We start from the raw sequence: 26,622 nt of genomic DNA on the forward strand, positions 1-26,622 counted from the left end.
CAGGGCAGATGTAGACGCACTAGACTGGAGGTAATTGGGTAGGGATTATCTGTGACAGCAAAGATCAAGTACTGGGGTTGATGCAGAAGTGGATTGTGGGATAGAGAGACCGCTTTGCCTCAGCCTTATAGCCATTACAAGACACTCAATAAATACGGTAATAAAGTCTCCTTTTAAAATGATTAAAGTTGTTCCTAATAAAACAGATGCAAGATATACTACTGTTCAAAAGTTTGGGGTCAGTAAGATTTATAAATAAATAAATTATACTTTTATTAAGAAAGGATGAATCGCATTTATCAAAAGTGACAGTAAAGCCAGGTTACAAAAAATAGTTTTAATAAATGCTTTTGAACTTTCTATCAAAGAATCCAAGAATCCTGAATGGGACATATAAATATTAAGCAGCCACTGTTTTAAACCTGGATAACAATAGGAAATGTCTCTTGAACTGAGCACCAAATCAGCATATTAGAATGATTTGTGACAATGAAGACTGGAGCAAAAACAGGTATTTTTTAAATGTTAATATTTCACAATAATGCAGTTTTGACTGTATTTTGATCAAATAAAGTCCGCCTTGGTGAGAAGAGAAAATAGAAAAAATTTACCAATCCCAAACTTTTGAATGATATTGTAGTTTTCTTATTGTGTCAAATTAATTAATAAATAACACTCAGTGTATATAATCTAGTGGTCATGTCTGGTTTACTTTTTTCCCCTCCTTCATTTATATTTTTTTATTTTATTTTTGTGACAAGCGAGCAAAATTTGTGTTAACTTTACTTAAGATTTGGCCAGTAATTGTCTTGCTAGAAGCCTCTCTTTGTTGAGAGTGTCAACAGTGTTTATTGGGCAGTGTCAACTTCATTGTGGTGGAGTACATTGATTATGAATTTTGAAGGGGTGACGTGGGAATAAAAACAAACGACCATAGTGCAGGCTTAATAGTCCGTAGTGGTTTAACCACGGCCCACAGTGCTGCAACTGTCTGCCAGATAGCAGTGCATATGTCTTCTGTCTGCTTAAACACTATATTCAGACATGCATTTCACAGAGTGTATTTAGAGTAAACGTTTTGGAGCTTAGTCATAAGATATTTTTCAACACGTATAGTCTGAGCTTGGAAAAATTGGTCTGCTTAAAGATACTAATGTGTCTGCCGCCAGGGATTATGAAAATATTGTGACAGGTTTTGGATGCAAGCCTTGTGGGTCATTTACAGTGATGTCATGTGTTGGCATTTTTCTGTTCTGCTGCGGTTTAAGTGACATAAAGTGTGTCATCGTGAGAACATTTGTTTGTTTATGAGCTGTTGCACGTGTTGGTAGACTAAATGATATGGTTTGAAGAGAGCTGGCCCTCTTACACACACGTGCCATCATGTACACACAATCATGTAAAATGTGTAAAAGCACAAAAAAGAAACGCGTGAAATATGTTCATTATATAAAATGTATAAATACCCCTCAATGTATGGAGCGATGTATAAAAAGATAAGATGTCAAAAAAGATATTGCTAAGTTTTAAGGGATAGTTCAAGGGATTAAAAAAAAAAATCAAAAATATAATGGTTTATCACTACAGTGCCTTGAGTGTTTATGAAGTATCCACAGATCAAATCACTCCCTGCCATATGATACTTATCCATCAAGCTTGAGTATGACAGCACAGTGATTGACCTGGACACATCTGAGAGCTTGTATGAAGTGTCCTCCATCTCGTCCTATGAGCCACATCCTTGAACTGCATCATTTATCTGGCTCCATGGCCTGCAAAATCACCTTTGATGGTTTCTGTGGTTTCCAGGGGCCATTTTAGCAGGCAATGAAACCGTGGCGTTTAAAGTGGATCATCATGGCCTGGTTTTCATGGCCAGCGACTGACAAAAAGACAAACCTCTCTTAAAACACCTTGACTTAAATCTTCAGTGCACTGTCTGGTGTACCTTTTTTATCTGTGTTTATTTAAGTAGCTGTGACTAAATCTATTTGCTTTGATCTCATTTATAGACTTTTGATTCCTAGCACAAATAATCTGACAATCATGATTATAGGGATTATATCTGCATAAAATGGAATAATTTAGATTTAATCATCTGCTGTAGCATCTGAAGGCTTGGCTTGTGGATAGCAGAGGCAGTCAAAGAGGGTTTAATGGAGCTCTGAACACAAAGACTGGCACAGTAGAGAAGACTGATAAATCCCTCCCACATAATGCCCCTTCAGCAATCTGTCCCCATTCTTCTGCAGCATTGGCTAGTCATGCTCCAACAGCATCTTGTTTATTGGAAAAGAGGGGAGAGCAAACAGAAAAATGAGGAGGAGAATGGCCATTAAAAGCTATATGATACCGTCTGTCTCCTGGCAGGATCTAGTGCTGGTCCTTCTACACACCCGAACAATTTTCTTTTGGAGCGTAATCAAGTCTTTGAATACAACACAATAAAACACATATGCACAAAAATATTGAATTGCACAATTCTGAAATATATTTATATACTTATAGAGTACTTGTAGCAGGGTTTGGGCATTTCAGAATTAATTTGATTATACCTTCTAATATACATTTTTATTTAATGTAGAACTAACTGCTGTAAGTGTATTTTGTTTTAAACGGTGCATTACATTTTTGATCAGTATGAATTGCCCATAAACTTGTTAACATACATGCAACAAATAGGGTATTTCCAGAATGATTCGATAATGTTAATAATCAATCAATTGAAATGTATAGAAATTTGTATTTAATTGATACATCTCCAGTACCTGGAAAGCACCTCACAATCTTTATTAGATTTCATATTGTACTCTTTGCTGCCATATTATGATTGTTGTTTTGTTCCTTGCTCCTTTATTTATTTAAAATTTTAGCCACCATTGGTTTACCAAGTAGGGCATATCATCTTTTGATTGGTCCTGACTAACTAACATAGTCCTAACCCCAACTATTATTTCCTAGACCATCAAGGAAATATTAGATTAAGAAGAAGGTTATTAAATAATCATATATAACCTTAACTCTGATCCTAACTGGGAAATTTGATAGTAGGAATGTTATTCCAGGACCAAAAAGGATGTTGATCCAGGAATACGTCCTACTTGGTGAAATCCCGGTAACAACCGAAGGAAATGAAGAGGAATATGTCCAGTAAAGAGATTAAATCTGGAATTCCACTGCACTATTCATAATTGTTTTTGGAATGGCAGCTTCATCATCTCCTTAGATTCCTGTCTTTATATCTGTGAAGTCCTTTCAAGGTTTCTGCATGTCTCCTCTCACCCCTTTGTTTACTTTGAAAGAATTGACATTCTGACCAATCTAAGACTCACACTTTCTATTTGTTGTGGTCTTATATGTTAGACACACAATTTTGTGACAAAACATAATGTGCACTTTTGATACAATCTTGGTATGTGTGGCTGTTTCTCAGGCGAAGTGAGAACAGCATGCATGGTATACCAGGTGGAAACATAAGAGATAGAGCATGGATTGGATGGACTGCATTATTCTTGTTGATTCTGTGGGAACACTGACTGAGATGCAGGTGCTCTCTGCTGGAACAGAAGTGAGGCATTATACCCAGGAACACTTTGTTCTTCTGTTCCTGCTGTTAGAGGTTGAACCTCTGTTTTTTCCTATCATCTCTGTTGTTCCTGAAAAGATGCAGAGAATAAATGTAGTGAGTAAATCTCTTTCAGTAGATATTTCTCTCTCTGTTCTTCATACTTTTTCTAACAGACATCAAGGGTATTTTTGCACATTAACCCATAAAGCAAAAATAATATATGTACTTTTAGATATATTTTAAATATATTGCATACACAAATATATGTTTGTATGTATGTATGTATGTATGTATGTATGTATGTTATATTCACGTTTTGCATTCACCTTGCATTTTGCATTAAAATGTATTAATAATAATAATAATTCATTACATTTATATAGCGCTTTTCTCGACACTCAAAGCGCTTTACATAGAAGGGGGAATCTCCTCAACCACCACCAATGTGCAGCATCCACCTAGATGATGCGACGTCACGGCAGCCATATTGCGCCAGAACGCCCACCACACACCAGCTTACTGGTGGAGAGGAGACAGTGATGAAGCCAATTAGTATATATATATATATGGGGATGATTAGGCCATGATGGACAGAGGCCACTGAGCAAATTTGGTCAGGATGTCGGGGTTATACCCCTACTCTTTCGAAGACTGGGATTTTTTGTGACCACAGAGAGTCAGGACATCGGTTTAACGTCTCATCCGAAGGACGGTGCTCTTTGACACTGGGTCCTAACACTGGGGCGTTAGGACCAACACAGACCACAGGGTGAGCGCCCCCTGCTGGCCTCACTAACACCTCTACCAGCAGCAACCGGGTTTTTCCCAGAAGGTCTCCCATCCAAGTACTAACCAGGCTCAGCCCTGCTTAGCTTCAGTGGGCAACCAGTCTTGGGCTACAGGGTGATATGACTGCTGGCTGGTATTTTAAGATTAATCTTGTATTTAAATGAGATTAAAATGTATTTGCCCCTTGAAGTACATTTTGAAATATATTTTGGCATTTGAATGTTTTTGCAAAAATATTTTCAATTTGACAAAATATATTTCCACTTCGCTGTTTACAAAAAAAATATTTAATTCGGATATTTAAAATATGGCAAAAAAATGCTATATGGGAGTTATTGTTTCCAGGGTGAATATTTGTTGTTATAATGCCAAAATAATTGGTTCAGTCTGCAGTGGGGTTTAAAGGCTCTATTCATGAGCCATGGAGAGGTAATGGTGTGAAGTTGTCTGTATGATTGCAGCTCCAGCCCCTCGTCCTACAGCCTGGCCTCTTGCCCACGGCAGCTCTCTGTTCCCTGGGCACAGCCACGGCTGTGAAAGATTGAACAAGCCCTGTTTGATATAATCTGAAAAGGCTTTATTCATGCCAGAGGACAAAGAGAAAAGACTGGTCAAGACATGACCTTCCAGGGATTGTCATCCAATCAGAGGACTCAGTGTGCATTCCTTCAGAGGATCTGATCGAGGCAAGACGTCCGTGGCCCTGGTGGGACGTTGCACTATTATGCCTCAGTAATTGTCGAGAGAGTTCCAGAAGAATGAATCATAATGCATGACATTTATTCATAATTAAACCCATTATATTTGTTTCTTGACATTTTCCTCAATTCTATTTCGCATTATTGTAGATATAAGAGTTCTACCTTTCATTGAGCCCTCATTTGAATCGCGCCTTTTAGAAAATCAATTTATGAAACAGCCAGACATTCAAGAGCTTTAACACCAAGAGCAGCACGTTGTTTAACTCCTTGTAAATGGAGCAAGTTAATTACTGATTACATGGAGAGCATGTATTTATTTAATTACAGAGAAGTCAGTTTGTGTCCTCCTCACTACACGCTGACATAAGACAGACCTTACATTTAGGAGATTTGTTGTGACCTCTAGCTACACTCTTTAAAAAAATGGTTCTAAACAGTACCAAATTAGGGTTCTTTGGCTTGTAACAATAGCAGCACCCTTCTTGGTCCTAAATAGAACCCTTTTATAAAGTTCCATAAAGAACCATGCGTTGAAAGTGCTATATAAGACCTTATACTACAGGGCCATTGAGTGCTTGAATCTGATTGGTTTACAACGTTATAAGGTGTACAATTATTTTCAGGGAAACACACGGCTAAAGTAGTTCCAGGCAGATTTTTGACCGCATTAGTTACATATCACTTCGCGTAGTTGACTGTTAACGGAAAATAGGATACAATTTATAACAATAAAAAAACATGCAGCCCCATGCGCTTGATCTGCAATTTTCAATGTCTAACTTAACAATCAATGGAAACATGCAGTTTAATTTTAATAAATATAGTAGGCTATATAGTCCTATAATGAATAGAAAATAAACACAGAATGTACAAATAATTTCATAGTCCTGCTGCACGTGTTTTCGCAATTGTTGCAGATAATATAACAAATAAATATTATTGATAGGCCTACTTGTTTAAAGGGCTTTGTTTTTCATTTATAATCTCTCTCTCTCTCTCTCTCTCTCTCTCTCTCTCTCTCTCTCTCTCTCTCTCTCTCTAATAATTGCATAAAGACGGGGACAGACTTACTGTAAGGCCAGTTATGAATGTAATTTGATACTAATGCCAGATCATGCCTAAACGCGTGTTCAGCGCGTTCAGTTTGTGTTCACAGTTGGTGTTTAAAATCTGCTGCAGTCGATTGAAACAGCCCGTCTTAGAATGTGTCAGCTAGTCGTTATGTGTGTCTGCTATCAGTGGCTCAAACCTCCGTTACTAACTCTAAAATTACGTTTAGATGCGTAAGAAATTAGTCAAACATAAAAGAGCGTTTTGAAATACATCATCTGAACAATGTTTCTAGGTGTGGTAACTGTAGTATGAGCGGAATAATTGACTCCGGGCCGTTGAATTATTAGAAAAATAATGCTCCGCTTGACCGCTTCGCCTTGTGACTGCATTACCACCTCGGGTGTGCATTATATTTCTAATAATTCAACGACATGTCATCAATTATTCCTTACTTAATGGTGATATAAATAACCTTTTCAACCATATATTTTCATCAAAATTTGTATCTTCATATTATTAATACTTCTATTATTAATATTATTTATTAATATATATATATATATATATTTTAATGGACAGTATGAGCCCTTTAACGTGTTAAAAAAAATTCACAGCGATCTTGTGTATTTATGAATGAACGGCTCGTTTTAAAATCGCCCCGGTCTACTGACATTTGTTAAGACATCTGCTTCTAACATTACAATCCTCATGATAACTTTACATTAAGTAAATCCACTTTAAAAGCTAGTTACTCCTGGACAGCGATCCCATTGAAATACACAGAGCGACCGCAAAACGGAAGTTCAAAGACAATATTCTAAAGATGGCTGCGCCCTTGTTTCTCTGGCGCATAAGGTCTATAAAGTCATGGGATAGCTTTAATATTTTTTTTTGTAATTGGGCATGATTAGGCATAATGTAATAATTCCATATCTCTGTTAGCCTACCTACTTTGTGGAGAAGAGATAATGAGTAGCCTATCTTTAAGTGAACAGAGCTGCTCACACTTAGGCTACATGTTCAGTTAAACAAAAGAGAAAAATACATGATTGGTAGGAAACCAGTTACTATTTTTAAAGTTATAATTTATAGACATTTTAAGAAAGAAATCATTTACCTGTTGAGAGTATGTTGATAATCTCTGTATATATTGTACAGCTGAGCTCCAGAAAATCAGTAATGAGTAGGCTTTGACAGATACAGATTTGAAAAACAAAAAGGCGGGAGTAAAGAACCCTAAACTCTAACACAAAGAACCATTTCAGCATAAAAAGGGTTCTTCAGGACGCTACGGTTCTAAATAGAACCGTTACTACTTGTAAAGTACCTTTTAAAGAACCATATTTTTTGTGTATATAAAAATGTAACTGTTTGAGGTGTTGGACTGATTAAACAGTGATATTGTTGTGCCAAAGCCAGTGAAATTGACGCTGGTGTGAAATCAGCGGTACTAATATGATGGGGTGCTTGAGGCTTTCTGTTCCCTCACATCTCATATGCAGACCAATATTTGATCTTGTGGGTGCATGAAATAAGATTGAACTATTTAATTATTCAAATGATATTGACACAGTTCCTGCTGGTCTGTCAATCATTTTGAAAACCCTAAGGCCGTGTGTCCACCAAAGCGTTTTTAGCCAGCTGAAAACAGTGTGGCTTCGCAGTTTTTTTTTCCAGTTGAGACGCTTCGTTGCTATGATACAGAATATTCTTTGGTCGGTGTGGTATTAGTCCCGCCCCTCCTCCACTGTGATTGGACGGTTGGGTGAAAAGTGACAGTGATGAGCGCTGCGTTTTACCCAAAGTTGAAAATTCTTCAACTCTCGGCGACCAGTAAAAAACGCTCAGCGCTTCAGCGTGAAAAAGACGCTCAGCGCCTCGTACGCTCATGGCGTTTTAAAAACGCGGCGCTCCCATTGAAAACACTTGAAAAAAACGATTTGGTGGACACACGGCCTAAAGCTGGCTAACTATATGAGCATGCTCTGTTGTTGATATTGGTTTTGTTGCTGATCTGAGACCAGTCTGTGAAATAACAGTTCTGGTCAGGACTTGACTAAATGAATCAGGCTTTCAGTTAGTGCAAAAAGGGCAGTGTCCGGAGAATGGTGAAATAACCTGTGCTGACTCATCACAACCCATATCATATAATTTCCCCATAATTAATTAATTAAGCATTTAATGCTTGGTGTTCTATTTCACTGTATTTTGAAATATCTATTATATAAAATGTTTAGGGGAAAACCATGGAAACGTGAGCTTAAATCACACTTTTCTCTAAACTATCTGCATTGGTTTTGAATATCTTTACACCTCCAGGTGGCATAAGTATTGGCAGAATTTGGCACAGGGACCTGCTTGGAAAAAGGTACCTTCTAGGACACAATGTGTTTTCAGTAGCTATGTTTCCATCCAAAGTTGCGAATTTAACTTATATGCAAAATTGGAATATGGCATAAAACATTTGCAAATAAAGCACAGTTTCCATCCAGTGAGCCGAAGAAAACAAAATGTCACTCACTTCCTGATAAACTAAGGGGGAATTCACACCTGTCTTGTTTGGTTCGATTGAATCAAACTCGAGTTTGTTTCCCCCCCTTGGTGTGGATCTTTTGGGCAGGTGTGAACACAGCATTCGCACTCTGGTGCGGACCAAACAACCGTCCGCAAGGTCAATGGATGACCTTAGCACACGTGTGGTTTTGTTTACAAATGTTGGTTCACTTGCAAAAAGGGCAGTGTGAAAGTGAACCACACTAAACAATCAAAAATCAACATTGTATTTGGTCTGGACCAAAGCAAGTGACCTAGTGGACTTTCCTGGTGTGAATACACCCTAAATATCACCAAGAAAATGGAACTTGCTGCAGTAGGAGAAGCCATTGTATGTAATAATTTCATAATATATCAAATGTATTGCGTTTCAGAGCGCACAGACGAAACGCTTTCGGAGGCGGATGCCTGCTGTTTGGGAATGCAGTCGAGTAAGAGTTCTGGGAGGTAATTCTACTGAACCACTTTGACGACAGTCTTTGCTCAGGCGTTTCAGAAACAACCAAAACAGCATTTCAGATGCTGTGCAACGAGATCAGTCTGCTGGTTGGTCCAGTTATGCCTTCCCACCCCAAAGCCACATGTCTTTTTTGATTCGCATCGAGGAATTTATTCGTAGTTTATCTGCATGTTTTCTTACCTCATTTTTAGAAGTTATGTGCATTTTGGCGTTTCCATCCATTCCATGGCATTTCTTTATGTGAATGATGAAAATGCACATAAAAATAGGTGGATGGAAAGATAGCCTAGCTAATGAGAGGGGTGTGCAGACCTTTGAGTGGGTCATCATCTGCTGTGAATGTGTGGGGCATAAAACTACTGTGAATGTGCGATAAGCACGTTACCTGTAGTCTGAGAGCTGTGGGGGCTACACCTAGTGCTGTTCTAAAGAATGTTGCCTAAATCGCCAGCTTAAATGCTTATTTATGCTATATATACATGTGGTGTTAATACTACGAGTGGACCTGCCCACTAGGAAATGTCATATATACATTTACACCCTGTATTTCAATAGATAATGCAGCATGAATTTTTAGGGAAAATTAAAGCTTCCCCTGCAAATATTTCAAAGAATCTCCACACACTAATTATAGACCAATATATAGGCCGGGCTGCTAACGTTTTACTAGTAGTGTACATAAAACTAGTTGAGAGGTACACAAAATAGCACAAAAATTAAAAACACTTTATTTTTTAGAATATTCACTTAAAAGGTACACTATGTAACTTTTTGTTCAAATTAGCAACATTTAAATAAATTATATCACCGATCCTTCTGCCAAAACATGTTTTTGTCTTACCCTGATTCACTATGGTATAAGCCTGCTATAACTGTTTACAGTATTTTAGACCTGATGGGATGGTTTTCATGGGAAATTACATACATGCCTCACTTGCCGCGTGTGTCTTGTTAAATCCATAAATACAGTAAAGTTTCTCCGGCTATTTTGACGGATGTATGGTGTTGGAGTGGCATAGGTTAGTTGTCAAAACGAGCGAGAAATGTTGACGCTAAATCGTGTATAGCTACAGCAACATTAGTAATGGGCGATATAAACGATATGCAATATAAACGATACAAAATTGGCCTACGATAGAGATTTTAATTCTATTGCATAATTCTATCGCGATAATGCATGTTGATGACGCAATCTACCCGCGAAATTTAGAGCCACGAGCTGCAACCGGCTGAAACGCATCATATTCATCAACGTCATCATAGTAAACATGGCTGAAAGCGAAACGGAGGAGCTGGTGAAAAAGATCGGTGCAACATCCATTATTTGGACTTGGTTCGGATTTAAGCCGTCAGACGAGCAGCAGCAAACTATACAGAGTGTGTGGGGCAACAGTTCGGTAACACACACGACTAATCTGTTCTACCACCTCAAAACGAAACATGTCACTGAATACCAGTGCGTATTCACAAAATAGTGGTGTAAACACAAAATCTCTGTGTGTGCCCGATTTTAAGATTTGTTGTTGTTGCTTTTTAACTGAGAAGACATCAGTTTTTCTGCTCTTTGCATCTTTTGTGTCCTTTAAAAAAATAGCCAAACTAAAACTACATTTGATTTCGAGTGCCTTCTGCACTGTTCTGCACTTTTTACTGTCTATGGCATGGTACTACTGTAAATAAACTTTTATACTTGAAGTATTTTCTTTAGTTGACGTATAACAGGAGACACTCGAAAAATTTGAATATCATGCAAAAGTAACAGGTGAAACTAATATATTATATATACTCCTTACACGCAAAGTGAGATATTACAAGCCTTTATTTTTTTATCATTTTGATGATAATGGCTTACAGCATTATGATTTTGAATTTGGGGTTTCATAAGCTTCTAACCATAATATAAACATTAGGGCTACTTAAAGTCTAGTGTACTTGAATTTTATTTATCTGCAACATGTTGTATAATTACAGTTTTGCACAATAAATGTTCTCAAAACTACATACACTGTTTCTTTCTTTCTTTAAAAAAAAAACACATTTAGAAGTTGTTTGGCTTTCCTTAGGGTCTGTATAACCTGTTCTGAAATGGTTTTATTATAATTTATATATCGTGAGATATATCGTTATCGCAAGAGGCTGCAATGTATATTAAAACAAAATGGAATGTATGGGAATTATGTAGCGACCATATCAGTCTACCACTTCCACACACATTGGTGGTAGAGCCCTGTTATGCTTCTCACTAATCTTGTTACGGAGGATTTCATTCCCATCAGACCAGAAGTGTGAAGACACTAACACCCAGCAGTGTGAGCTTAACTAAACAAAGCTATAACACACCCTTAGAACACTCTTTACTATAGAGCATGGGATTACTACTTTCCTTTTTCCATTCGCCCTTTTCCATTTCTGTTTTTATTTGGATAAGTTGAAATGACTTGGCTTCTGATATCTCTTGCCTGTGAGGAGGATTAGTTTAGCCTGCTGCGTGGCCTAATCAAAAGCCAGGCAAAACCGTAATGCTTGCCAAAGGAAAAATAAGATCTGCGCAATGGAAGGGTTTATTTTTGATAGGGAGGAAAAAGAATTGCTCATCAGACACGGTTAAATGCTTCGTCGGTTCACTTTTGTAGAAATCAGACTTAACATGGCTATGGGTGGGAGCAGAAGTGTTTAACTGCTCAAGTCTTGATGGTTCCTCGATGTGACAGGATTGAAGTTGCTCTGATGTCTCGCCAGGCATTAGAGAACTGTAAGGGGAGTGTAAGCGCTAATCCCGTCTGTGGGGTTTGCACAGATAAATTGGATCAGATCCAGCTCATTCACGTACTGTCCTGCTCCGCTTTATGAAGAGCTGCCACCCCTCGAATCAGCATGAACCTCAAGGAGTTGACCACTGTGGCATTAATGCAGAGCAGACTTTAATCTCACCTAAATTAAACATTCAAATAAAGGTCTCCTCATTGAGCGTGCCTCCAGGTGAGGGCGAATATTAAAATGGAAATTTCAATACAAAGTTCTTCAAGAAGAAATTTTTACATTGTCACTACTGTGATCCTGTCAAGTCAACTTGCAATTTTTGTGTCCCTAGTGAAAAAGAAATATACCAAAATGTATTTGAAATACAATAATTTAATGCTAAGTATACAACAAATACATTTACATATTATGTACTTAATGGTTTACTAAATTGATATACTTAAAGTCTGCTAAATTGAAACAACTAATTTTGTACTTAATGCACTTTAGTTATCCGAAAATAGTGCTGAAGTTCAACTAAAGATATACTCAAGTATATTTGATTATGCTAAAGTGGAACTGTTGCAAGTATACTTAAGGTACACTTTAAATATCTTGCATTTTTAAAGACTGATATTATAAAAAGATCATACTATCTGTATTAATAATAAAACACATTTTTGGCTTTATATTAAGAAATGTGCATTGTGGAATAAGTAGTACTCCAAATAAAGTTATATTATAATATTTATATCAGTAAGTCTCAGGCATTATGTCAGTAAATATGTTAATGGATTGTACTTAGTATGAAATACAAAAAAGAATTTCACTATGGTGTGTATAAAGAAATTAATGCTTTTATACTAGCCTGGGAAAACCCAGACCACTCTGTTGTAACTGAGTTAAGGTCTGGCAAAGCTCCATAGACAATGCGCCCCAACACTAATCCTATAACCCTCACAGAAACTTCTTTGCATTTTTAGATAGTAATTAAAAGCATGATTTAGTATGTTTATCAATCGATTATATACTCTTACTAATCACCTCCTTTCTGTAATTTTCTTCTTTTTGGTCTTTCTCCTCGTTAGCTCTCTGTGTTCACTCTCACCAGCTCTGGTCTGTAGGCTGAAGGGGTTATTAACAGTCTCCAGCTCTGCTCCAAGCACAGTGTGGCTTTGTTCAGTCAGCCCTCCCACTGCCCTCCACCCAATCAGCTTTTTCACTGTGTAAACAGGCATTTTTAAATCTTATGCTATTTTATCATAATGGACTCCACTGGTATCCCTAAAAAATAAATACAATCTGGGTCCCATATTCGGTCACATTGGTTGTATTGGACATGCACGACGAAGGAGATTGCAGGAGAATAACATGACAACAAACCACATTAACGGACCTGAACAAAACACAGGGCTTACACATGGGGAGTGTAATCAAGTATAAAACGGAACAGGTGTGGGAACTGATTAACGACCAGTGAAACTAACTGGAGAACTAACAAAACAGGAACAGAACACAGTGAAAATTAAAACGGATACACGTTACAGATGCACATCATTCCTCACTGTTGTCCGTCATTGCACGGTTACTAACTTTCTGTTTCTCTGGGTTATTATTCTCAAGAACTCAAACTATTTTTGGAAGAGATTGTGGCAGGATGGTGACATCGGTATTCAGTGCTACAATGATAGTAAAGAAAGAGACCACATTCAATAACCGAATCGAAGTAATATAGTGAACCATTTGCTTTACAATTTTATCATTTTTAAATGGATAGAAATAGTTTGAGTGTTTGAATTTGAGTGGATGTAGACCAGGAGATACCAAAATATGGCACCAGCTCATTTATGGGCTGCCTGTAATGACCCTGGGGAAGTGTGCCTATTTAACTGAAAATAACAGAGTGTGTGAGAGAGAGAGACAGAAAGACTGAAATCCATGACATCTGCAGCAGGTGCTGCTATTAGGAGTTTTGTGGTGGTAATGCATTTGCACTCCATTTTATATTCATTCATTTATTTTAGTTTTTAATTGCCTGTCTCTTTTTCTTTCTTTGAATAGTTCTTGTTCAGCTGGTTTTGTCAATGCCAACATCATAGACTTGAATCCCACACACCAATAGTCATAATGAATGTACACACTACTGTTCAAAAGTTTGGGGTCATACAAATTTTTATTGTTTTTGAAAGAAGTCTCTGACCACAAAGGCTGCATTTATTTGATCAAAAATATAATATTGTAATTATACTGTAACAGTAATATTGTGAATATTTTACTGTATATTTTAAATTTTAATTTATTACCGTGATGGCAAAGATAAAATGTCAGCAGGCATGCCTCCTGTCTTCAGTCTTCAGTGTTACATGATCCTTCAGAAATCATTCTAATATGTTCATTTGGTTAAAAAAACTTTAAAAAAACGACATTATCAATGTTGAAAATGATTGTGCTGCTTAAGATGTTCTTTGTGACAATGTAAAAGTCATTTTTAATCCATTTAATTCCTTTCACACACAAAAAAAATTCTTATTGACCCCAAACTTTTGAAATGTAGTGTACATTAATTACACTGTAAGCCACTTTGAATAAAAATGTAGATTTATGAAAATAACAAAAATTTAGAGGCTGCCATGAAAACATACTCAGTAAGGCTTAAAAGGTTTTTTCCTACATGGCATGCCTGACAAGGATGAACTGGACTCTGTGTTCCTCAACTGAACATGACAGTCTGCTTTAGCACCATTGAAGCATAGGACGGCAAGAGCTTTCAGAAGGTTGTTTAACTGCTCTGAAAACCTTTGGGTCTGACCATATAATTCTGAGATCAGCATAACCCACTACCGCAATAAAACTGGGTTATACATTAGAGGTTCCAAACCACCCAGGCCTCAAACCGCTCTGCCCTTAAATAGTCCGGAAGGAAGTAGCCAAGTACAAAAGCAGTGACTGCCAGAGTTCCCTAGATAGTGTGCATTAATGCCAGCTACTAACTAACTAGCCTTGCACAAATGGATTTCGTTTAAAACAGCAAAGAGCTAAATAACCCGACATGAGTATTACTATACACAATAATAGTGTGACCATATCACCATTTACAAATAATGTCACTGCTGGTGGGTATAAACCATGCTGTGCCATCAGCATTTCTACAAATTGCTAAAACGATTCATTAATTAATCTTGACAAGTGCAAAGGCTGCATGATTTACGAAAGGTTGTAAATTTGCTTCCACAGCATATTTAATGCTTGTCTTTTGTGTGAGATTGTTGCCCTTGTAATTATACTGTAATAGACTTTCAGTTTAATCTCAGTGGGGTACTTATGATCTGAGGTGTTGTTGCCATGGAAACCTCCACATTCGTACACCCTCAGGGCAAAGTCAGCTAGTGTTATTCTCACAAGTTTTTTAGAGCTTAAGGTTTGCGACAAGTGTAGTTCTGGATTATGGGATTCTGCATTTTTAATGTTTTCTTTTGTGGATCAGTAGGAACATCTCATTTGTGTAGCTTTAAAAGGCCTAAAACATAAGTGTGCACTAATTCATTGCAGAAATAATGACTGCTTCCAAGTGGGTTTCCATTTTTTGGCCAAGCAGAGCAGATGCTCCTACCCCTAACGCATTTACTGAAAGAGAAGTTGACACATTGCTCTCCTCATTTAGATTCCTCACTTTTAGATTAAATCCATTGAAATTAACAGGACATAAACCAGCCCATGCCAGAAGCATCACTATAATCAGTATAATCAATCAATTTATAAATCATTTGATAGTCCTGCTGCACAGGTTTTCGTAAGTTTTATTATTGCAGATAATATAACAAATACATAATTATTGATAGGCCTACTTGTTAAAAGGGCTTGTGTTATTCTTTAATAATCTCTCTCTCTCTCTCTCTCTCCCTCTCTCTCTCTCTCTCTCTCTCTCTTCTCTCTCTCTCTCTCTCTCTCTCTCTCTCTCTCTCTCTCTCTCTCTCCTCTCTCTCTCTCTCTCTCTCTCTTCTCTCTCTCTCTCTCTCTCTCTCTCTCTCTCTCTCTGTGTGTGTGTACACTTCATAGACGGTGGATGGGATACAATCATAGCTCAGTTCTCTCTAGACGTGACTGAGGCCAAACATCAAAGTTATTGACTTGAGCTGTGGAGGATCATGGTGTCAGCTTATAGCTCAAACAGACTGAAAGGTCTTTGAGATGCTCTTCCTTGGCACAGTGAATGATGCTTGCTTAATCACACTCAAGGGTTTTCATTCTTAAATGTCCATGTTAAAGGTTTTTTTTACGAATGACTGCATTTGTATGTTTCAGCAAACAATGCATACGTGGTGTGAAGAGGCAAGATTTTAGGCGTGTGTGTGTGTGGATTTGTGTGTAGGTTAGACTGGTGAGTTAGACTTATAAGGAATATTCCATTAAGAAATTGCAAAATTCCTCAGATCTATATGACTTTCTTTCTTCTGTGGAAACACAAACAAAGATTAGTTCTCAAAGTTGACCACTTCAAAAACCATGCAAAAACAAATACGACGTAAACCCATAAGACCCCAGTGGGTCAGCACATTGCGACGCGTGATGTCAGTGCGGTCTTCTGTGCTTCTACATCAACTTCACAACGTGCTTACATCATGCTTCATTATGTACAGACATAACACTTCATGATGCTCTAATTAAAACTCATACTACTGTTGTCTGTGAGCAATCCTTATTTATTTTTATTTACTTTTATTTACTTGCCCCATCACATAAATAAATGAGCAAGTAAAATGTTTCCAAAAAAATATATTTCATGAAACACAGGCTTATAGGTTTGGCTGAATTATTTAAATATTCTGTATCCTATTGAAACAAGTGTTGGAGCAGTAGTGTGTTGTGTGTGTGTGTGTGTGTGTGCGTGCGTTGCGTGCGTGCGTGCGTGCGTGCGTGCGTGTTTAAATAATTGCAGATATGTCTCATAGATTTCACAAGCCTCTCCCAGAAGAAATCATCCTTCTGCGTTTCTCATTTGCTCTTCAAAAAGACTGAAGTGTGTAATAGTATAATCAGAAGTTTTCTCATTTCTGCAGTTTCTGTTCCTTTTCATTTTAAGCACTCTGCTATTGTTACACTTTAATTTCTCATGTAGAGCATATTTACCCCACTCTGTTTCTCTGCCAAGTACTGTAGTTCAAGGAGATTTCATTACACGCAAAACCACTAATGACTAATTTACCTGTGTGTAATATTTTTTTATGTAACCCAGGGCAGGAAAGAAACTGAAACACAAACCATGGTGTTTCCTACCTGCTGCTAAATCCAATGCAATGTATTTGTTTGGTCCAAACCTTGGTCATTTTATATTATGCATGCCTGAATAATACTATAATTGATTAATTGGATTTCTATCAAACATCAATGCATATCAATGTATGATTACACCTCTAGTTTACAGCATTATCTCAAATAGATGTTGCTTCAGCTTTTATGGTGTGGTTCTGTTAAAATGTGATGGATGGGAAGGAGCAGCAATTCTGGCAGTTCAGAGAAAACCTGGTGTTTGATGTGGACAGAGGTTTTAACCTCTCTATGTCTGGCTTTTGAAGGATTCTGTTCTGTCCTGTAAGAACAATTGGTCTTTCATTTTGTGCCTTTATAACTCAACTCCAAAAATGTTTATCTTTACTTTTCTGGCAGTTCAGGCATGTGCATCTGCAAGATGGGAGTGCATGGGGACAAGTGTGACGACTGCCGGCCAGGCTTCTCGAACTTCAGCAGCACGGGGTGCCAACCTTGCCGATGCAATAATCATAGCAGCTACTGCCACCCACAGTCAGGTGAGCCACCACATGCACACAACAGAAGTAGTAAAATAACCTCTTGCTGAACCTCAGTCTCTAGAACATTCATGTTAATTATTTAATTAGTCATTTAGATGGCGCTTTCCTCCAAGTACATTTATTACAGCGATAAACCCCCAAACCCATGGAGCAAATTGAGATTAAGTGCAAGATTAATTGTAATAGTTCATACATCGCCTCTTGCCGGGTTTGAACTAGTAAAATGTATCGGCTAATCAATGGTTTCAGCTGATTGAACCCTTGTATCAATTTGACCCATTTTGATTTTTGAGTTGTCGGAAATTCTGGTTAACCTACAATTTTCTTTTTCCTGACATTTTGTGACTTTTTCTCATTTACCATCATGAACATGCATGTAAAGTGAGGATACTCTGTGTTTTGAAATGTACACACACAATTTCTATTATGGTTTTGTAATTCGTTGGTCAATTTTACCCGGATATGTTTACGTTTAAAGGCAACTTTTCAGTCTATCTTTTTTTCTTTTTGAATTTTTGTGACTTTTCCACATTTAGGGTAACAAACATGAATGCAAAGTGAGGATACACTGATGTGTTGTGGAATGTCACACAGCATTACAACACATCAGTGTTGTACATTTTTTCTTTTTTACGATTTTGATGTTCGCGGGTCAATTTGACCTGCATAATTTTATGTTCCAAGGTAACTGTACAGACCCAAAATGAAAAAAAAAAATTGGTTTCAAGTTGTTGTGTTGTTAACTTGTTAACTATTAACCTGTTAAGTTAGTTCCGCTTTTTGAGCATAGACCTGAAAATTACATTTGCAACCTAAATTATTATAAATGCTGAATACTTTGGACCACAAACTTAAGTCTTGTTTCTTTTAAAGGAGACACTTCTTTATTGCAGAAGTAAATAGATATATAAAAGTGAAATTTTAAAAATAGTTATTCAAGTTTTAGTTTATGAAAATGTCAAAATATATTTTGTTATATTTTATACAAAATATACATTTTAAGCCGTAAAACTGAACAAGTTGTTTTCCAAATTTTACTCAAAAAATGAGCTATCAGTAATATTTTATTTGGGCACAGTACCAACATTTTCCACTAGATGACATCTAGGCTCCATTATGGTTTGAGTGATGTGAAAGCAGACATCCTATTCAGAAGTAGTTTGTGCAGTATGGTCATATTTTATTTGAATTCAACCTCTAACAAACACATACAAACATACAGAGGGAATCTGGGTGTACATTATAGTACAACGATGCATCACAAATGGAGAATCTATTGCTATCTATCTATTGCTCTGTCATTTTTATAGAAAATGAGACGCCAAATATGGAAAGGTATATACTTTAGGTTTAAACTAAGATATTATTGTAAGATAAAATGTCGTGGCAAATGTCCCAAAGGTAACAGTTTAAAAAAAATTGTGGTTAAAACATTTTTATACATCATAAGTTCTATTTATTTTAATTGTTTTTGTGATGTGTGAAAAGCAATGATATTACAAGTTTACTGTTTGTACCTGATTCTTTTCATAGATGTTTTTCATAGTGTGATTTTTGGGGAATTGTATTGAATCCAACACAGGTCAATTTGAAACTCTCCAACAAAATTGTACTCGGAAATCGAAAAACATTATACATTAAAGTAAAGTAATTTTCTGCGCAATCGGACATTTGAAGATTGTCTGAAAACAGATGATGATCAGATCAGATTATGTGCTGTCAATCTACCTTTGTTCAGAAGTTATGGCCCACGTGAATTGCGGCAGGTATAACCCACATGAATTGCGAAATCGTCTTAAACAATTACTTAACAAACAGCAAAATATCTGTTCTCAAATATGTTTATTTCATGCATGGCTTGCTTCAAACAGCATTGCAAAAGCTATCAGTGCCAGCTAACGGCTGTGTGTGGGACACTCTTAGCATCTCAGCCAGGGTCCACAATTGAAAATTGTGATCCAAACAGTCATTGACTAGTATATGAAACAATGTTACTTGCCAGTTGGTGTGATTATCAAATCGCAAATTCTGCGATTTACTTAGTCTGACACTGCTTGTTTCGGAGTGAAATGCGGCATTGTGTTCTTTTACATGCGAGAAGCTCATGAGCCAGTGTCTCCGAGCATCTCGGTTCACAGTAAATGCTAATCCACATGAACTCCATCTCTACAAGCGTTGTGAATTTGAGTAATTTGTTATATGCAATATGACTTACCATTTTTGCAGATTTGTAATGAGAAACATTTATAAATCTATTGAAAACAAAGAAGCTTTAAGGTCTGCAAAAGCTTTAAGAGCTGAAAATAAAAGCTGAATGGTTTATAAACGCAGTAGTTCTGAACTCCACTTTTGGGGACCATTCACTTTGCACATTTTGTATGTCTTCTTTAGTTAAAGATGGGATCAGTAGTTTTTGAAAAACACTTAAAGGGGTGGTAAAATTCCATTTTCACAAGATGTAAAATAAATTTCTGATGTCCCCAGATGTGTGTATGTGAAGTTTTAGCACAAAATACCCCACAGATATTTTTATATAGCATGTTTTTGAGGATTTGCAAAAACGCACCGTTTTGTGTCTGGCCCTTTAAATGCAAATGAGCTGCTGCAGAGGGCGGGGTTTCAAGAGCTCATGTGTGTGTTAGCAGCTGCTATTACCTCATGCAGACACACTAAGGCCATGTCCACACGGACACGGGTATTTTTATAACCGGAGTTTTTCCTCCTGCGTTTTTGAAAAAATCTCCGTCTACATGAAAACGCAAAAACACGCTATCAAGCGCCGTCAAGAGCATTCCACACCAGCAGTCGGCGATATAACCCTAACCGTAAAGCCACGTTGGCCAATCAGAAGCCGTCAGCGACGCACAATCTGACGTCAAACACAGCGGATAACGGCGCGCACTTTGACGTCGCAAGGCAAAAACTCCGGTTTTACTGTCTACACGACAACACTGCAACCGGCGTTTCTGAAAATCCTCACCCTGGCAGGGGTTTTCAAAAATGTTCGGTTTCAGTGACCTGATACTGCGTTTCCGTGTGGACGAACAGGCGAACCGCGTAAAAAAAGTCACGGTTATAAAAATACCCGTGTTCGTGTGGACAAGGCCTAAAATGACAGAAACTGTTCTGTCTTTAATGTCAAAACGGAGTCAGACAAAGATGGAGAGACAACATGTAGAATGCAACAGGACGTCTCTGAAAGGTTAGTTGATGAATTTATGTTGCTGATGTGGCGTTAACTATCTTCAATTAGCATATTCTGTCATGGTAATCTAAATCGCTCGTATAGGAACTGTTGTGAGATGCACACAGAGTGACTTTCGATTGCATGTGAAAAGATGGATGCTAAAGTTTGAGCTGACTCACTTCTGTGACAAAATACTATACAAATATTACAAATACAAATATTTGACTTGTTCCCTCAACTGCGTGTTCCCGGGGGCGGGGTTTATGTACATTTTAGACTTGCTGATGTCACTAAACCCGGAGGAATGTTGTGTAGTCCCTACCAGCCGTTTGTTGTAGTCCTTAAAAAAACGATTTCTTTAAAAGCAAATATCTCCCTTTGCTTTGAACTTTGAGCGTTGTAACTTTGCAGATGTTGTTTATGCTCAAACAGCAACATTACACACTAACTAAAGTTGGAAAAGTGAAATCATACTTTACCACCCCTTTAAAAACTGTGTCAGACCAAGTACCAAAACACACTTGTAACCAATCAGCAGTAAGGGACGTGTCTACTAATGATGGGGAGGAGAGAGCGCTACACACAGACATTAGTCGAACGATTACAGAAAGAGAGATGGCAGATAAAAAGTTGAGTTGATCATGATAACTTTGTGTTTTTGGGATGGGTGTTGTTGAGCGTCGTCTTCCACGTGAAACGGAGCTGAACCATTGACGCGTTAAAACACACATTACTACCAAAACACATTCGACATGGATTACCATAGTAACACATTGCTTTCCCTTATTGATGACATCATACCCTTGGTCGGCAGGTACAGCAGATTCCGCCATAGTCGTTGCCTGGGTTACGGTTGCGTACGTAAGTGTGGGGTGGAGCTATCAAATTAGGGGCGAGATCCTTTTGGGGTAGGGGCGTGTTTGTTTTGGTGATTTCAAATATCAACATTACCAAAAGTGTTTTTCAAAAACTACTGATCCCACCTTTAACACACCTGGTTCAGATCATCAGCTCATTATGAGAGCTCCATGAACTGAGTTGGTGCATCTCAATCAGCTCCCTAGATCGTGAATCAGTATATCATGTACACTAATTTGGGCACTAGTAAGGACAGAAAGGACCCTGGCTTAGCTACTACACATTGGGACATGACAACATCCTCTTTTTACAACGTCAGCACTGGTATTTATGAACAACAAACAACAGATATTTTGACATTCTTTTTTTGAATGGTATTGAAAGTACATTATCATAAATACTTTGGCCGAAAAATAGTTATAAATGTTAGCTAGATTATGTTCAGTACCTGTCTAGCTATGTATGTTTATGATGAAATACAATTAAATAACAGTTTGTTTGTTTTTCAAAACATCTGTCACGTACAAGCAGACAATACTTTGACTGTGATGTGTACATGCAATATTTCAGCTGTAAATGAATTATAAATGTTAGCTAGATTATGTTCAGTACCTGTCTAGCAATGTATGTTTATGCTGAAATATAATATTATATGTGGTGAGTTGGCTCGTGTGATTTTGCGCACCTCTGGTTTAACATTCGAAAGCTAAGTAACTGATGATATATATTATATTATTAAATATATTAATATGTATTAAATATTAGTATTGTAATTTTACTGTAAAATTATATTATTGTTATTATTATTATCAGTTTTCAATTGAAGGTGGTTCAGGTTTACCTTGTTTTTTGTCAGTTGATTGAAAATGATAGTTCCAATTTGAAGCATATGAAAAATCTGTTATTCAGTTTTTTAATCAATTATACATGGAAAACAAGCAATGCAACAATATTACAAGCCTTCTGTTCCATTATAATTGTTGTGTCCTAAGAATTGTTTGCATTAAGTAGTTATTATATCTTACGCCTCCTCAGTCGTCACCTCAGCCGCCCCCACAGTCCAGTGCAGTAACCAAAGACTGGTATTGATGCTGATGCGCAGGAGCCATGTCATCACTATAACTCAACAACTGCACATGAGCACTTCCTGCTGCATATGCACTGACAGCACTGCAGAGCTTTAGCCCATACTCGGTCTCTCCCATCACACTCTCTAGTTATGCTGCCTAAAGCAGGGCCCCCCTAACTCCAAATTAAAAAAGCCCTGTCTTAAAGGGATAGTTCAACCAAAAATGAGAATTGTCTTAATTTACTCACCCTTAAGTTGTCCCAAACCTCTATGAGTTTTTCTTCTGTTGAACACAAAATATGTTGAAGAATGTTGTTAAACAGACAGTTGACAGTAGCCATTGACTTCCATAGTATTCTTTTCCTACTATGAAAGTCTGTTTACCGTCAACTGCTTGGATATCAACATTCTTCAAAATATCTTCTTTTGTGTTCAATAGAAGAAAGAAACCCATACAGGTTTGTAACAAATTGAGGGTGAATAAATGATGATAGAATTGAAATTTTTGGGTGAACTATCCCTTAAAGGTGCCTAATTCTAGCCCAATTTTCAGGCAGTATTGTATACTTTGAGAAGGAGGCAGTCCCAGAATGCAAAACCTCAGGGGACAAATACTGTACTTTCAAGATGGCAGATGAGGTGAGAAAATTCTTTGTTCATGAGTATGTGTATGCTCTGTGCATACTGTGTTTTTGTTTATTAGAGTGTTGCGTTGATTAGCTAAGCAGCATTGTAGCCTATTGTGTTTTGTGCTGCACAGAGTATCCACATATCACAAATGTTCACATATTTAATTTCACAGCGGCTTTTTATCTCCAAAACTGGTCAGTACAGCAAGTATTCATTATTCAGTGCTATAATAGATGAAAGTATCTTTCACATGAATTGTGTCAGTGCTTCAACACAACAGTGAACAAGCATCATGTTTGGACTCCACATCATGAAATGTCATTCCTTATGACCATGTCACACTCGTTGGATCTGGAGACCCACAGATCAGTCTTTCTTTATCCTCTGTTTTGATTTTGATTTTAATACCACTCACATAATCAGACATCATACAAGTTGTTTGGTTTGGATGCATTTTTAAAGGGCTTTTCCTATAAAAATGAATATTTTGTCATCATTTATTCACCTTGTCATTCCAAACCTTAGGGAACAACTCGAGGTAGTAAATGCTAGTAAATTATGACAAAATTGTATTTTTTTGGATGACCTATCCCTTTAAGAAAGACGTGTCTGAAAGTTAGAGCCGTTATATCAAATTCAGAATTTGTTTCTGTCCTTATTTCTTTTGTGGCAAAGGCTGTTGAAAAAGTTTGAAGGTTGCTGTTTGCGTCAAGTGTATTCTTGCTAATGTATTTATTGATTGATTCATTCTTCTTTTTTTTTTTCATCAGTTGATTTTCTGTCAGATTTTGTATTGTTCAGTGGCCATTTTAACAGCCTGATAGTTTTCAGGTTTTAGTCTTACCGGCAAAATCAGCCTTTGGTTAAGTAGAAACATGTTATTATAATGACAATTTGGAACAGAAGCCTGATATCAAATACTTTTAGATTTTAGATCTCATTTGACATTTGATGCATTGTCCCTGTAGCTGTCTGTGCATTTTTTCCCTAGTGTCCATTTGTGGCAATCCAGCGGTGTTTAATGTTCCTGTCAGCATGCACTCTGCTTCCTAAAAGCCAATAATGTACATACACAGACAAGCACAGAGAGCTTCCATTACCTTTCTCCCATTACGTCAGATACCACAGCAGGAGTCAAACTGTCCCAACCATTGCCGGTGAAGCTCGCTTCTCATATGTTTGTCCTTGCTGTGAGACGAACAGATATTGTTACATTAGTTCAGCACAATTTGAGCAGTTGTAGAGGACTAAGCTCCATGGATGCATATATTCTGTAACTGCACGCAATTCTTGGCTCGAGCATTTCTTCTTGTGACACTTCTTAGACCTAAAATAATCCTGTTTCTTGCCAGTTTTCCCAGATAAGGCATTTTCAATATTTCGGTGAATTCATTTTACATATCCAAAACAGAGATTTAAATTTTCAGAAATGAAATTTCTGTTGACTGGAAACTAGTGGGGAAGTCTGTTTTAGTAAATATGGCATCTGTAAATAGACAATCTCTTACACATAAATATTGTAAACTACTTATTTTTCCTTGTAAACTGGATTTTCTATTTTTAATTAAGATTTTGATTAAATATTGTTGTTGTTTTTAGCTCCTTCAGTTCTGCTACTGAAGTTAAATTAAATACAAGACTTTTAAAATTGTTACAAATGCTGTTTGTTATATGTTGAAAGATTTTATAGATTTGAGGTGCAGCTATTTAAAGTTAAACTGTCAAGCCTGGGCTTTGTGCGTTTTGGTTTGGGCCTGTTCATTTCTCACAAAGCTTTCAAGCAAACTGTTCAGGTCTGTAAATGGCTGCCTAGTCAGTGCAATTATTCAGTCTAGTTTGAAACAACAGTGATGGCCCATTCAATCTAAACCTTTTTCAACCCAGCTTCCAAAACAGATTTTTGTCATCAGGGAAAGCTAGTTCTCTTAGTCGAGGGATATTTGTCTTACACAAACGCATCGCTTCTTTTGTGTAAGAAAGCACTTTTATCATGGATAGATGCACATATGGACTTCAAAACTGAAACGGCAATTCACTGCCATTATAAAGCTTGAAAGAGCCAGGACATTTTTGAATATAACTCCGATTGTATTAGTCTGAAAGAAGAATGTCATATACACCTAGAATGGCTTGAGGGTGAGTAAATCATTGGGTTATTTTCATTATTGGTTGAACAATCCCTATAAAGCTGCAAAATGCAGGAAGTGTAAAAAGACTGGACATTACGTTCTGTGCAGATCAGCGCAATCAAACACGTGTGAAATTGAATTACCAGAAGTTACTGGTGCTGGTGGTAAATGGTTAATGTTTCCCTACATGACCACCAAGTTCCTGCTGTGTTGTGGAATGACACAACTCATGGGGAGGAAAGTGTCTGCTATGGACAACTTTGTTTTCCGAAGTTCACGGCTGATTAAATGTCACATTTGCCCTTACCTGCTTCTCCTGCAGATATTGCTGTTGCTCCAGCTCATGTTGATGAGGAGTTTGTTGCTTTTCCATCTGCCTCCTGTAATTCTCTGTCAGCTGATGTTGATGCTTCTTGTCCTAACCAAACTTCGCACACATCTTTCTAATGGTTAGCCTCCTTCACACAGTGGACTGGACGTTGAGTTGATGCCTTACTATAAGATGTGTCTGGAACGGTCTGTTAAGAACAACTTAATTTTCCGAGGCTCACGGCTGATTGCACCTGCTGCTTTTCAATCTGTGCTGGTCTCTGTATGAAATTGCTGCATCCGATTGCAGGTTTTCCAGAACATTAACAGATTATTACAGCAAATGGTCTAAGGTCTCCTTTACCCACACTGTCACTACAGATTCTGTGGTTTTGTTTCTGTCATCAGTCTTCAGCCACCATGGCAATCCATCGAGTTTTGTTTTTGATAACATTGCTCAGTTTATGTTTGCTGCTTTCGTTGCATTTCTGGAAGGAATGAATATTCATCATTCACCATCGTTCTTCTCTTTACTACCCTGCAGCTAATAGTGCTGTAGAGACCCTGTGCTCAAACACATTGTCCAAATGGCCATCCAGCAACGTTGGCCATGGAAATCTTTGGTAACCGAGTTAATAATTATTTATTATTATTATTACCTAATTTATTACCGAACTCTTGCAGGTGTACCATGCCACTACACATGCTGCAACTGGTACTTCACCCTTTCAGCTTGTCTTTGGCAGGCAAATGCACACAAGGCTGTCTAT

The 26,622-nt window shown here is 37.4% G+C and overlaps 1 protein-coding gene across 1 annotated transcript in view; it reads left to right on the forward strand.

Moving 5' to 3' along the window:
• LOC306996245 (multiple epidermal growth factor-like domains protein 9) overlaps window positions 1–26,622 on the forward strand; it is an 80,629-nt gene that overhangs the window by 23,637 nt on the left and 30,370 nt on the right. The window contains exon 3 of the mRNA XM_079608565.1: window positions 17,528–17,667. Within this exon, the coding sequence (XP_079464691.1) occupies window positions 17,528–17,667 (140 nt within the window). The remainder of the gene's footprint in view (window positions 1–17,527; window positions 17,668–26,622) is intronic.

Source organism: Phoxinus phoxinus (assembly GCF_949152265.1).
Source record: "Phoxinus phoxinus genome assembly, chromosome: 3".
In the NCBI taxonomy this organism is placed as follows: domain Eukaryota; kingdom Metazoa; phylum Chordata; class Actinopteri; order Cypriniformes; family Leuciscidae; genus Phoxinus; species Phoxinus phoxinus.